Here is a 14,326-nt window from a genome sequence, read left to right as displayed (position 1 = left end):
CACGGCCGTGCAGCAAAGCGCGCGGTTGGAAAGCGAAATTGCCCAGCAGAAAGAGGGAGTGCTGCGAAAAGACCAAGGAGGAGCAGATGGAGGATGTCCGCTACAAAGCCTGATGGCGGCCCCGCACCGACCGCTACAGCGGCGGCGCCCGCAGAGGATGCCGCCGGCGAGGAATAGGTTACAGCTCCCGCTCCAGTGGCTCCGGTGGTTACTCCCCGTGCAGCAGCTGGCGGTGACCCGCCTGCCGCAAGAAGGATGTCGGCCTCGGCAACCCGCCCGGCCGTGTCAGGAACGGCGCACGACTCTGAAGACCTCCCGATAGCCAGCTCGGAGCCAGAGGGGGCGATCGACGGGGAGGCCACGGCCCCCGCCCTGGATGCCGGAGCTGAGGCGGCATGGGATCGGTTGCCGCCGGGGACGGCGACGTGGTTGGAGAGGAAGCTGGCACAGTTCTGTATCCAGGTACGGGTCGAGTCAATGCAGCAAGCTTTAGGTTGGAAGCAGGAGATGCAAAAGATGGTGGCTGTGGTGCAGGCGAACGAAAGGCCCGCCTCATGGACGCACCCTGGCAGGATAAGGCCATGCAAACCCTTCCAGACCCGCTGACCCGTCGGGAGATAGGGCCCGCTCACGGTGAAACTGGCGAACCCCAGATGTCCCAGATCTCCGTGCCAGCCTTGGGTGTAAGGAGGGTATACATGGGTGCACAGCTGCACGTCCGCCCCTCTTCGCCATCCTCGGACCATGAAGACGGCACAGAGTGTTAAAGGAAGTAGCGGTTCCCGGATACCATACTGCCCGTCCCCGTTGGGACTTTGTTGATGTTCCCATTTTAAAATGAACAAGGCTGAGAACTTGCAGGCCACCCAATAACTTTTGGGCTTGTAAATAATCCCAGACCAGCCTTTCAGGTCCTGCAGCCCCCAGGGAGGCTGGTTGGAGGAAGGGCCTGTGGCAGAGGAGGCCGAGGTCCCGTCACCATTGCAACCGGTGACTACCCTCCGGGTCAGGGGTCCCCTGGACGTGGGGCCTCTGAGAGACTGCTGGGTATGGAACTTTGTACCCGGCCCGTATGGGCAACACCCGGACCCGAATCCGATTCCTAGACTGGGGAAAAGGGGTGCTGACCTGTTTTTAGAGGAAGCATCAAGGTTCAGGTTTGCTTGGGTGGGCAAATGAAAGGACCCGGTCCTGTCCCATTCCCGGTTTAATAAAAATGTTCCGTAACGTTTAAGCAAAATGCCTCCCGGCAAGGGATGAATCCTAAACCTTCATATTGTAAATATGTTAGTATGTTTGTTAACTGTTTTATCTTTTTAAGTTCAGAAAAAAAAAGGGTGGTGGTCGGACAGCCCGTGGACAGTCTGTAGTTAACCAAGGGGGAGCGTGACGTCCTGGACTAGCCAGGTAGTCACAGATAGCGCCCCGCATAACACCAGTCTCACACAAGGTAACACCAGCCAAACCATAAATCCTAGTCACCTCCCGCAGAGCTTGATGGACACACCAGGGGGCGGAGCCAGGTGGTTGGCCACGCCCACTGTGGAGTTCAGAGACCCTGGGGCAGGAAAGCAGTAGGGTAGTGAGTAGTCTGAAGTGGAGTTCAGGAGGAGTTCTCAAGTGGTTGGAGGGAGTTGAGTGAAGGAGACTGACAGGTGCCGGGGTCGGAGCCCTGGTACCTTGGCTAGGAGGCATACGATGGCCTAGCCTACAGGAGCCGGGAAGACGGCTCGGTGGAACCGTGGTGGACCGGGACAGGGTAGTGGCCCGCCGGTACCGACATAGGGAACCGACTTGGAAACCGGAGCACACAGGAGGGTACTCAGACCCTGAAACGAGGTCCAGAAGCCACTGGACTGAGTTAATCAACTGATTGCGGTCTGGACTTTAGGTCATCTCCCAACTAAGTCCCGGCAGAAGACAACAGCCCACCGAGGGGGATAGAAAGCCACCGCACAGGCAGAGAGATCCCATGGGCCAGCGTCTGCAGGCAAACGGGCTCCTCCGACATATACAAAGCCGGGGAGCGGACTCCCGTCACTGAAGCGCAGGCAGTCTACACATACATTACACAGTGCAGGAGAAAGGCAAAGACCACCGAACCGGGTGGGGGACCAGACGCAGCCGGCTGCGGGCACCGACCACCATCAACTTTGTTCATCAGAGACTTGTGTATGTCAATAACAGTGAGTACAACAGTGCCATCCTGCCGCGCACTGCCCTGCACCGCCCAGGTACTCTCCCCAATGGGTCCAGGGGCCATCATCCCTGCCCACGGAGGGGTTAACATTTTGCTGCATCACCATCTTCCCCGGGTGCCCCGTAACTGCAGCAGTGGTGTCTACACCTTCACATCCCGTGGGTGGCGTCACGAACTCAAACAGGGCTCTGGCCGTACACCTACCTACCAACCCCCTTAGTAGCGCCAGCACCCTTTCAGAGCAAAGTGACCCCGGGTCCGGAGGCGCTTGAGCCACCCACCAACGAGCCCGGATCCGAGCGGCTCGGCTGCAGCCGAGTGCGGGGCGGTACATAAGTGTCAACATCTCTGGACTGTGTGAGTACATTGTGCCCCACTACTCCCAACGGGTCCCCAGCCAACCATCACCGAGCCCCAGGACACCATTCCCCTGCCCACGGAGGGGTTAACATCACAAGCTGCCATCCCATCGCTCCCGAGTGCTCTCCCCCAAACGCAGCAGCGGTGGTATCCCGCCTTACCACGACCCGTGGGTGACGTCACAAACACTATCCAATCCTTTCACCCCCTTTTGTAAATATTATTTTCCCCCTTTTTCATTTCGAGCGGCCGTGCAATTCCGCCTCGGGTCCAGTGACCCCTCGAGCCACTGCGGATCCTGAAACAAAAAGTTTAAAAGAACAAATCCGCGAGAGTGTGCCACCCCCACGTCAGCGGCTGGGCTGCTCGGATTCGGATCCGGATCTGCAGTGGCTCGAGGGATTTCCAGAACTGGGGAGCATGGCCACTCGGATAAAAAGGGAGAGTATTTACAGGGGTTGATGTGGAAAGTTTGTGACGCCACCCATGGTGTGTTGTAAGGTGGAGTACCACCGCTACAGTTGGGAGTACCCGGTGGCGATGCTGTGGGCAGCCAGGTGTTTAACCCCTCCACGGGTGGGGGAATGCCCCAGGACTGGATGAGGGTGACAGGGAGGTGCCGTGGGAACGGTAAGGGTCACTTGTGTACTCAGTTCCATAACGCTGACACCGACAACTGTGGCAAACCAAAGTTCTGGACACCACTGCCGCTGAGAGGGAGCATGCCTGGATCCCGTGCCCATTGGTGTTGCCTGTTAGTCTGTGACCTTTGCCTTGGCACCTAGTTTTCCGGTTGGTCCCTTGAGTATAAAACTGGTCGGGTCCCGCTCACCAGTATAGCTAACTGGGTGAGCTTGCTCTCAGGGTTCACGCTTGGGATTTTCTGGACCGTGTAGTGGAAAAGTCCTAACCCCCTCGTTGCGCTAGTACCCCGATTTTGGAGCAGGTGGAGAACGGATGTTGAAGGCTTCGTCCTCCTCGGGTAAATTGTCAAGACGCCTGAAGCTCCTTCCTGACCTAGGGTCCACGTACCCCGTTGTGCCCTGGCCCCTGCCCGGTGATGGCACAAGGCCGCCGGCTGTCCTCCTTGACAGTCTGTACCCCTTGTCCCCTGCGACCGGGGTACAGCTCCTACCAGGCCCAGACCAACGTCTGCCACCTAGTAGCTGATGGAGCCCAGCTCCTGACCTCTCCTTTCGAGAGTCACCACTCAACTATCTGTCTCCTAACACTCCTGACCTCCCCTTAACCAACCCCCCCAAGTGGGCGACCCTATTCCAATCAGGCCGTCCACTGGTGTGTCTGGTGGGTGTGGTGCAGAATGTTCCTGGATTTTGATTAGCTTGTTCTTGGCAAAACCAAAGGTCAGGGACTCTTAACCAAGGAGGAGGTGGATATTTTACAGGAGAGCAGATTGCATAATACCCTGTGACTACCTGATAGGTCAGGGCGTCACAAGAACGCCATAGGAGAAGAAATTTGTGAAAGCGATGTGAAATCCATGAAAGCGCTGCATGAGAAAAAATCCCCGAGATCAAAAAGAATACAGTGCTTAGGTGTGTGACATCCTAGCAGAAAAACAAGAGAAATCTGAAAACAAAAATGGTGTAGACACCAAAGAACCTGAGACTGAGGAGTTTGAGTGCGAGAAAACCTCTTAAGTTCTGGAGGACCTAGAGGAAATTGAAAGTGATGTTGCAGAAATCCAAGAGAAGGTGTCGCGGGCAGAGGGGACGCGCTCGCCACGCTCGGGTACGGGGCTTCTGCTGCTCGGTGGCTCGAGCGGTGGACCGGACCCGGGGACTCAAGCAGCGCTCCTCACCCATGAGTGAAAAGGGGGTGGTATGTTTAGGGAGATTGTTCGTGACGCCACCCACATGATGGCACCACCGCTGCTGGTAACGGGGATCCCGGGAGAGATGGTAGGGTGCAGCTAGGATGTTGTCCCCTCCGTGGGTAGGGGGGGGGGGTTGGTGATCCCAGGTTCCGGTGGTGTAACGGGGAGGCTGGATGGCTGGGGTGCAGGGACAGCGCGGTGCGGTGCCGGACGGCACTGGTGTACTCACTCACACAATCACTGACAGAGTCGTTGGTAAACCAAAAGCTGCCGGATGGACGGGTCCCACAGCCGGCTGCAGTGTTGTTGTTGTGCTCTCCCCGGACGGCTGATGGTGGCTGTCTTTCCCTGCACCTGTGAAGATATTCTTGACTCCTGTGGTTGCCCACCGGTAGTCCGCTCCCGGCGTATAGGTGCCATAGGAGCCCGTTTTGCCCGCAGGCGCTGGCCCTTGGATCTCTAGCCTGTGGCGGTGGCTGTATATCCTGTCTGGGTGGACTGTTGCCTTCAAATCGGGACTTGGTTGTTAGGAAACCCCTGGGGTTCCTGTCACATTCGGATTTGACTATTGATGGCAGCTCCAAGCCTGGTCGGGGTCCGATGGTCCTGCCTGTGTGCTTCGCTTCACTCCGTTACCCGGTCCAGTACCGGCGGGCCGACGCCCGGCCCCGGTCCTTACGGCTCTGCGGAGTTCCATCAACTCCTGCAGACTGCCACCACCGTCTGCCAACCTTGCGGTCAGTGCCTGGGCTCCAAACCAGACACTTGCAGTTCATGTCCTCCTACTTTCACCTCCAAGACTAAAACGTCACTTTTCCCGCCTCCAGGCCTGTGAACTCCTCGATGGGTGGGGCCAACCACCTCGCTCCGCCCCACCTGGTGTGGACATCAGACCCTGGAGAGAGGCAACAAGGGTTTTTGATTGACTGTTGTAACTGTCTAGGGTGGGGGGTGTGTATGTTGTTATGTATGTGACTACCTGGCTAGTCCAGGGCGTCACAAAGGCAGAAGGTGATGCTACAGATACCCAATAGAAAGCTGAAGGCGATACCGCAGAGACAAAAAAGCAGATTTAAGGTAATGTGGCGGAGACCCAAGAGATAGCTGAAGCTGCAGAAGTGGACATGTCGCGGGCGGAGGAGGGGACGCTGCGCTCTTCCACTGCTCGGGTCCGGCTACCGCTGCTGCTGCGGCCTCTGCTGCTCGGTGGCTCGAGCGATGGGCCGGATCCCGGGGATTCGAGCGGTGCTCCTCGCCCGTGAGTGAAAAGGGGTTTGGTTTTGGGGATTTATTGTTGTCCGTGACGCCACCCACGGTTGTGGTGATTGTGTGGACACCACCGCTGCTCTGTATAGGGATCCCGGGAGCGGTGACAGAGAGCAGCGTTGTTGTTATTCCTCCCCTCCGTGGGTAGGGGGTTGGTTGTCCCGGGGCCCGGTGATGGGGTAGGGATGGATGGCAGGCCGGGTGCGGGGCCTGGTGAGGTGCAGGGTTGCGGGGGCAGCGCTGTGCCGCACGGCACGGTGGTACTCACTCAGCCTGAGACGTTGACACAGTTATCGGTAAAACACATGGCTGGAAAGACTGTTCCCACGGACGGCTGCTGTTGCTTTTCCCCGGTAGTTGGCGGTGACGGTTTCTGTCCCTGTACCTAGTGTAATGTTGGTAGCGATGGGTTCCCACCGGTAACCCGCTCCCCGACTTGGATATGGGCCGGAGGAGCCCCTCTTTGCCCGCAGGCGCTGGCCCTGAGAAACTGGTGCCTTGGCGGTGGCGGTGTCTCTCTCCTACGGTTGGACTGTTGCCTTCAATCGGGACTTAGTTGTTGGGAGACCCGGAGGTCCCCTTCACTGACGGATTTGGCAAATTCACGGTGACTCCTAGCCTTGCCGGGATCCGAAAGGCCCCTGCCAATGGTGCTGGCTTCTCCTTGTATACCGGTCCGGTACCGCCGGGCCACCACCCGTCCACGGTCCTTTCGGCAACCTCCGATCAGCCTCTCCTGCAGACGGTCAACACCGTCTGCTAACCTTGCTGTCTCAGTCCGGGGCACACACCCGGACCAACTTCAGGCTTTTCAAACTGTCACTTTCTCCTTCACTTCAACTCCTCTCTCTTACTCCTCTACCACTTCAAACTCTCTCCCTTCAACTTCCACCACTCCTCTGCCTGGTTTCCCCGCCTCCAGGACTGTGAACTCCTCGGTGGGCGGAGCCAACCGCCTGGCTCACCCCCTGGTGTGGACATCAGCCCCTGGAGGAAGGCAACAAGGATTTCTGGTGTAGCTTTGGTGTACCTATCCGGGGTGTAGGGTATGGTGGTGTCATGACCTGTGACCCCTGGCTTGCCCAGGGCGTCACATTCCCCCTTAGCAAAATGCAGATCGTCCGCGGACTGCCCGTCCAACACCGGTTTTATTTTTCTGAAAAAGATAAAAAACTATAACACATACAATTATAGTAACATCATCCCACAACGGGAGGCACTTTTCTTAAACGTTACGGTAATGGTTGCGGCTGCCGCTCTCTCCCACCCAAGTAACCTGGCCCTGATGCTGCCCCTAAGAAACAGGCAGCACCCCTTGACCCCAGTCCTGAACCAAGTCACCCGAGCGGGATCTGTCCTTCCCCTGCAGAGGGTAGCCACCGGTTCCTGTGGTGGCTGGGCCCCAGCCTGCTCCACTGTGGGCCCTCCCTCGAACCTGCCTCTCTGGAGGCGGTAACGGTAAGCTGCAACAAAACATTTACATGCCACTAACGTTTGTGGTTGCCCTGCAAGTTCACGGGCTTGTCCGTAAGGAGTCTCTTACGCAACTTTAAGCGGTCCCCACGGGGACAACGGTGTCGGCAACGGCCGGTTTCAAATCACAGTAGCAGGTTAATCAGATGAGGCTTCGATAATCATTTTCATCACTTTTCAAACTTTCAAAACTTTTTAAACTTTGAAACCAGTGCTTTCAACACACATATTCACCCCCCCTCTAAATAGTAGTTTCCCTGTACCTAAGTGGGGGTCTACCTAGGTTAGGGCGAGTGGACCTGCGGGGTCCAGTGTCAGTGGTGACAGGCAGCGGGGGAGAGGGAACAATCAGTCCCCCTTCCCTGTTATCATGTGGGGCAGGCGGAGGCATAGGGGAGCTGGGCACAGGTTCATCCCTGGGCACTGGCACCGGCTCTGGCTCACGGTTGACCACCTCCATCATTTCTTCATCCACGGGTTCTGGGAATAGTATCACTGGAAGAATCACCGCGCCGTTCTGTGTAGGCCAGTCCACTGGGAAGTCACCCATCACGGTGTGGATTACCTCTTTTGCCTTCTCCGCTGGTGGAGGAACCGGAACTTCAGTCACCACCCTCAATGCTGGTGGGCACCTTTTCAGATGGTCCCGGGAAACCGTGGCCAAAGTGCCCCCTTGGTCACGACTGATCTGGTAGGCCTTCCCATCTTCCCATCCTGTGGGCTGTATGATGTATGGGGTTTGTTCCCATTGATCATCCAGCTTGTGGGTTCTCCTTTTCCGTTTCAGCACCATATCTCCAGGCTGGAAAGGGCCAGCAGACGCCTTCTGGTTGAAGCGCCGCTCCTGTTGTTCCAGACTCTGACTTAAATTCTTCTCCACATATTCCTGAATCTGTCGGTACTGAACCCTCCTCTGGGTGTCCCATTCAGCCGTCGAGGAGAGTGTTTCTGGGGCTTCCAGTCCCATTTCCAGGTCCACCGGCAGTCGGCCGGGGCGAGCCCTCATCAGATATGCTGGGGTGCACTTCGTTGAGCTGGATGGGATATTGTTGTACATATCGACCAAGTCAGGCAGCTTCTCTGGCCACAGGTTCCGCTCTTCTAGCGGCAACGTCTTGAGGAGGCCAAGGACCAAATGGTTCATCTTCTCACACATACCGTTGGTTTGGGCATGGTAAGGCGTGGTCCGGATCTTCTTGCAGCCGTACAGCTGACAGAACTCATGGAACACCTCCGCTTCAAAGGCTGGGCCTTGGTCAGTAAGCACCTTCTCAGAGTATCCATGTGGTCGGCAGAAGTAAGCTTGGAACGCTCTAGCGGCGGTACGGCCAGTTAAGTCTTTGACCGGGACAACTACCATGAACCTTGAGTAGTGATCCACTATGGTCAGAGCGTAGGTGTACCCACTTCGGCTGGGGGTGAGCTTTACATGGTCCAAGGCAACCAGCTCCAGCGGCTGATGTGTAATGATCGGGTGTAGGGGCGCCTTTTGGCTAGCCTCGTCCTTCCTCCTCAGCGTGCAAGGACCGCACTCTCGACACCAGGCCTCTACAGACTCCCACATCCCACTCCAATAGAACCGCTCTCTCAACAGCATCTCCAGCTTCTTCCATCCGAAGTGTCCGGCACCATCATGGTATGCTTGCAGAACGGCGGGTACATTAGCTTGGGGAATCACCAACTGGCGGATTTTCTCATGAGTCTTCGGGTTGATCAGCTCACGGTACAACTTCCCTTGGTGTAGGTACAGACGGGTCCGTTCCTTCTACAAGCGTTGGGCTTCAGCTGGGGCGGCAGGGTCTATCCCAGCAGCTAGCAACAACCAGGACAGTTAAAGCAGACTTATATAAGGTAAAAGGCAACAACTTCAGGAACATATTGAAACAGCAGAAAAAAAAAGTCTTTAAATTTGCCTTATATTACATCATATCCCATGGCCCAAGAACCACCAACACCAAAGTAAGTTGCACATAGAAAAACTTTAATTGGTTGGGTCAAGCATATAAATATTACATGGGATATAAAAATTGTGACAAGTAAAAAGGTTAAATGACATATAAGAGCGAATAAAGAACCCCATGTGGGGCTGCATGGATCAAATTAGGTGCACACAAAAAGGTGTACTCCCAGCAGGGCCAGTGTAAGTGCCTTTTACAAAACGCAGGTTCACCTAATCAAGAACTCTAGGCACATTACAGATAAATGAACAGGAATATATTCCCAGCAGAGCCAGTGTAAGTGCCTATACAAAAGATAAATTCACAGTCAGTGACAGAATAACACTTTAATAGATGACAATAGGCATGTTACTCACACACATCATCCTGTGAACAGGGATATGTTCCCAGCAAGGTCAGTGTAAATGCCATTGCAATAAACAGGTTCACAGTGAGTGATAGAGTAACATTTAAGTATATGAACATAGGCACACTGCCCAGGCATCTAGTCCAATGGACAGGGATATATTCCCAGCAGGGCCAGTGTACGTGCCTAGATCATAAACAGGTTCACAGCAAATGACAGGGTAACACTTTAGTGAATGACAATGGGCACATTACACAAACACATGGTCCAGCGAACAGGGAAGTATTCCCAGCAAAACCAATGTAAGTGCCTTTCCAAGTTCACAGTAATGACAGGATAACACTTAGTACATAATCATCGGCACATTACCCAGACACATAGCCCGGTGGAGATTCCACCAATTATAGCACTCACATGCAGTCACACAAGGGGAAAAAAGTCCCAATACGTATTTCGTGGTGACTTCCTCAGGGGACCATGGACAAAAGGAGGGAAATGGTTGCATTTATACACTAGTGTATATTAGATCATTTGCAGCACCTGTCGCGGCTACAGAGCACTAAGGCACGCTGAGCAGGCGTGGGCGGCTACTCCAGCATCACCTGGGCCAGGGAAAACCCCTTTGATGACGTCATTATTACCCAGGGGAAGCTTCAAGGAGAGCCACACACACTGCACATGTGCAGAGCCGCAAACAGGAAGTAAAGCTGCAAATGCCATGTCTACTCCTGGCAAAAGAAAGGGCAAATCGCATTGGGAATCATATAAAGTGGATAGCACTATAGAGGGATAAGAATACATATAATTACATCATAATTACATCCAGTACTGTATACATAGAGAGTATGGACATTTTTCATGCATATAATTTGCTCAGAGACGGATACATTTGAGGGTAGGGCCAGTGAGATGCATGATAGATTCAGGGAGAGAGGGTACAGCTCCAGATCCATTAAAAAGGCCTATAGTCGGGCTAAAGCAGCTCCGAGAGACCGACTTCTTTTACGTTTCAATCCTGATAAGACGAAGCCTGCTGAACCGAAGGTGCGTTTTATCTCCTCATTCAACCGTCAATGGGATCATATTCGTGGCATATTAACTAAGCACTGGTCTGTCTTACAAACGGAACCTGTGCTGAAAGATATGCTTCCAGACCGACCCCTCATGACGGCACGTCGGGGCCGGAGCCTACGTGATATGTTGGTCCACAGCCACTATGTGGCACAAAAGAAACCATCATTTATGATGGGACGTTCTATCTGTGGATCATTTCCATGTGGCTCATGCATTGCGTGCCGTCACGGTAACATCATCAGGGCAACATTCTTTGCCTCCTCGGACGGCTCCAAAACATTTGAGATCCGGCAATATATTTCTTGCAGTAGCACGGGCGTAATTTATTACGCTACGTGCGCTTGTGACTTAATATATGTCGGACTCACTAGTCGTGAATTGCGGGTCCGGACGAGGGAGCATACTAGGGACATCATCGCGGCTAAAAAAGCGAAACCTGAGGATGTTGATTCCCTGAAGACCATCCCCCGCCATTTTAGGGTGCATCACGGGTCTGACCCCTCAAGCTTTAAGGTGAGGGGGATTGACCGTGTACACCTTGGATTGAGGGGTGGTAATATTCATAAGGTGTTGGCACGGGTTGACTGTCGTTGGATATTTCTCCTTGACACAGTGGCCCCTCGAGGATTGAATGAGAGGCAGACCTTTAGTTCCTATTTATAATCCAGTAGGTCTTGTCTGCAGTTGACATATATCCCATTACGGGCAATATTTGTTTGGTTGCGGATCCCCTGTGATTGAATCTGCTTTGTACATAATGGTTTTTTTATATATTTTTTTAACTGGATTCTTTGTGTGTCCTCTTTTTTCTACAGTTGTCTACGTTTGTGCTCTTGGTGCAATATTTCTCTGTGTCACTAACCTGGTGGTCTGCCTGCATTGGAGAATGAGCTGGGAAGGAATACAGTATATCCTGATTGTCTATATGAGATTGTTCATTGGACTGCGTCTTACTGTCTAATATGCTGTTATATGCATGAACAATGTCCATACTCTCTATGTATACAGTACTGCATGTAATTATGATGTAATTATATGTATTCTTATCCCTCTATAGTGCTATCCACTTTATATGATTCCCAATGCGATTTGCCCTTTCTTTTGCCAGGAGTAGACATGGCATTTGCAGCTTTACTTCCTGTTTGCGGCTCTGCACATGTGCAGTGTGTGTGGCTCTCCTTGAAGCTTCCCCTGGGTAATAATGACGTCATCAAAGGGGTTTTCCCTGGCCCAGGTGATGCTGGAGTAGCCGCCCACGCCTGCTTAGCGTGCCTCAGTACCCTGCAGCCGCGACAGGTGCTGCAAATGATGTAATATACACTAGTGTATAAATGCAACCATTTCCCTCCTTTTGTCCATGGTCCCCTGAGGAAGTCATCACGAAATACGTATTGGGACTTTTTTCCCCTTGTGTGACTGCATGTGAGTGCTATAATTGGTGGAATCTCCACCGGGCTATGTGTCTGGGTAATGTGCCGATGATTATGTACTAAGTGTTATCCTGTCATTACTGTGAACTTGGAAAGGCACTTACATTGGTTTTGCTGGGAATACTTCCCTGTTCGCTGGACCATGTGTTTGTGTAATGTGCCTATTGTCATTCACTAAAGTGTTACCCTGTCATTTGTTGTGAACCTGTTTATGATATAGGCACGTACACTGGCCCTGCTGGGAATATATCCCTGTCCATTGGACTAGATGCCTGGGCAATGTGCCTATGTTCATATACTTAAGTGTTACTCTATCACTCACTGTGAACCTGTTTATTGCAATGGCATTTACACTGACCTTGCTGGGAACACATCCCTGTTCACCGGATGATGTGTGTGGGTAACATGCTTATTGTCATTTACTAAAGTGTTATTCTGTCACTGACTGTGAATTTATCTTTTGTATAGGCACTTACACTGGCTCTGCTGGGAATATATTCCTGTTCATTTATCTGTAATGTGCCTAGAGTTCTTGATTAGGTGAACCTGCGTTTTGTAAAAGGCACTTACACTGGCCCTGCTGGGAGTACACCTTTTTGTGTGCACCTAATTTGATCCATGTAGCCCCACATGGGGTTCTTTATTCGCTCTTATATGTCATTTAACCTTTTTACTTGTCACAATTTTTATATCCCATGTAATATTTATATGCTTGACCCAACCAATTAAAGTTTTTCTATGTGCAACTTACTTTGGTGTTGGTGGTTCTTGGGCCATGGGATATGATGTAATATAAGGCAATTTAAAGACTTTTTTTTCTGCTGTTTCAATCTATCCCAGCAGCGCCTCGCTCCACCAGGGTCTTGACTAGACGGACAGCGGGCGCCTGGTTTTGAGCTTCCTGCCACTCCTGACTTGGCAGCGGGTCCAGGTTCACCCGTTGTTGGTGGACATGTACCTTCTCAGTTGGCGGCTGGTGAAATGCAGGCAACTCGATCTCTTTAAGGTCGTCATCTTCATACCCTTCTTCTGACAAATGGGGCATCCGAGAGAGTGCATCAGCATTAACGTTGACACGACTGGCCCTGTATTTGATGGTGAAGTCATAGTTGGCTAGCCTGGCCACCCACCGCTGCTCCAACGCACCCAACTTGGCCGTGTCCAGGTGAATCAGCGGATTGTTATCCGTGAAAGCGGTGAATTTTGCTGCGGCCAAGTAATGTCGGAACCGCTCGGTGATAGCCCATACCAACGCCAGGAGTTCAAGCTTGAAGGAGCTGTAGTTCTCAGGGTTCCTTTCAGTCGGCCGGAGCTTTCGACTAGCATAAGCAATCACTTTTTCCTTCCCGTCCTGGACCTGGGATAGGACTGCCCCCAAACCCACATTGCTGGCATCAGTGTAGAGGATGAATGGGTGGCTGTAATCAGAGTACGCTAGGACCTCCTCTCCGGTCAAGGCCGCTTTCAGCTGGCGGAAGGATTCCTCATGCCTTTCTTCCCACACCAGTGGGGCTCCGATGGGTCTACCACCTTTGGTCTGTCCCACGAGGAGGTCTTGCATGGGGGCAGCCATCTTCGTGTACCCCTTGATGAAGCGTCGGTAGTACCCCACCAGACCCAGAAACTGCCTTACTTCCCTCACTGTGGTTGGTCTTGGCCAGTCTTGGATGGCAGTGATCTTCTCAGGGTCGGGGGCGACACCTTCTGCACTCACTACATGCCCCAGGTACTGCACTCTGGGTTTCAGCAGGTGACACTTAGAGGGCTTCAACTTCATCCCGTATTTGGCAAGGGACGCGAACACCTCGGCCAGGTGCTCCAGATGGGCTTCATACGTCTGAGAGTACACAATCACATCATCTAGGTATAACAGGACGGTCTCGAAGTTTAGATGTCCCAGACAGCACTCCATCAGCCATTGGAAGGTTCCAGGGGCATTGCACAGCCCGAACGGCAAACTATTGAATTCACAGAGCCCCATTGGGGTGGTGAAGGCAGTTTTCTCCCGGTCCTCCGGTGCCACCGCTACTTGCCAGTACCCGCTGGTGAGGTCAAGGGTAGAGAAGTAATTTGCAGTTCTCAGTGCGGCCAAAGACTCTTCAATACGGGGCAGTGGGTAAGCATCTTTATGCATTATCTGGTTAATCTTCCGGTAATCCACACACATCCGCATGGTGCCATCCTTCTTCTAGACCAGTACCAACGGGGCGGCCCAGGGACTACAGCTGTCCCTAATAACCCCTGCCTCTTTCATGTTCCTCAACATATCCTTGGCACATTGGTAGTGTGCAGGGGGAATAGGCCTGTACCTCTCTTTGATAGGGGGGTGCTCACCGGTGGGGATGTGGTGTTGGACCCCTTTGATCTGCCCAAAGTCTAGTG

At 53.1% G+C, this 14,326-nt stretch overlaps 1 protein-coding gene across 2 annotated transcripts in view; it reads left to right on the top strand.

The window, feature by feature from the left end:
• LOC142257999 (NACHT, LRR and PYD domains-containing protein 12-like) overlaps positions 1 to 14,326 on the top strand; it is a 429,738-nt gene that overhangs the window by 285,814 nt on the left and 129,598 nt on the right. Inside the window, exon 10 of one of the 2 annotated variants that reach the window (XM_075330378.1) lies at positions 11,330 to 11,385. The exons of the other annotated variant lie outside the window; for it this stretch is intronic. Within the exon in view, the coding sequence (XP_075186493.1) occupies positions 11,330 to 11,375 (46 nt within the window). The 3' untranslated portion in view covers positions 11,376 to 11,385. Of the gene's footprint in view, positions 1 to 11,329; positions 11,386 to 14,326 lie in introns of those variants that run through there. 2 annotated transcript variants of the gene reach the window in all.

Source organism: Anomaloglossus baeobatrachus, chromosome 12, assembly GCF_048569485.1.
Source record: "Anomaloglossus baeobatrachus isolate aAnoBae1 chromosome 12, aAnoBae1.hap1, whole genome shotgun sequence".
Lineage (NCBI taxonomy): Eukaryota > Metazoa > Chordata > Amphibia > Anura > Aromobatidae > Anomaloglossus > Anomaloglossus baeobatrachus.
This window is presented reverse-complemented; position numbering and strand designations above follow the sequence as displayed.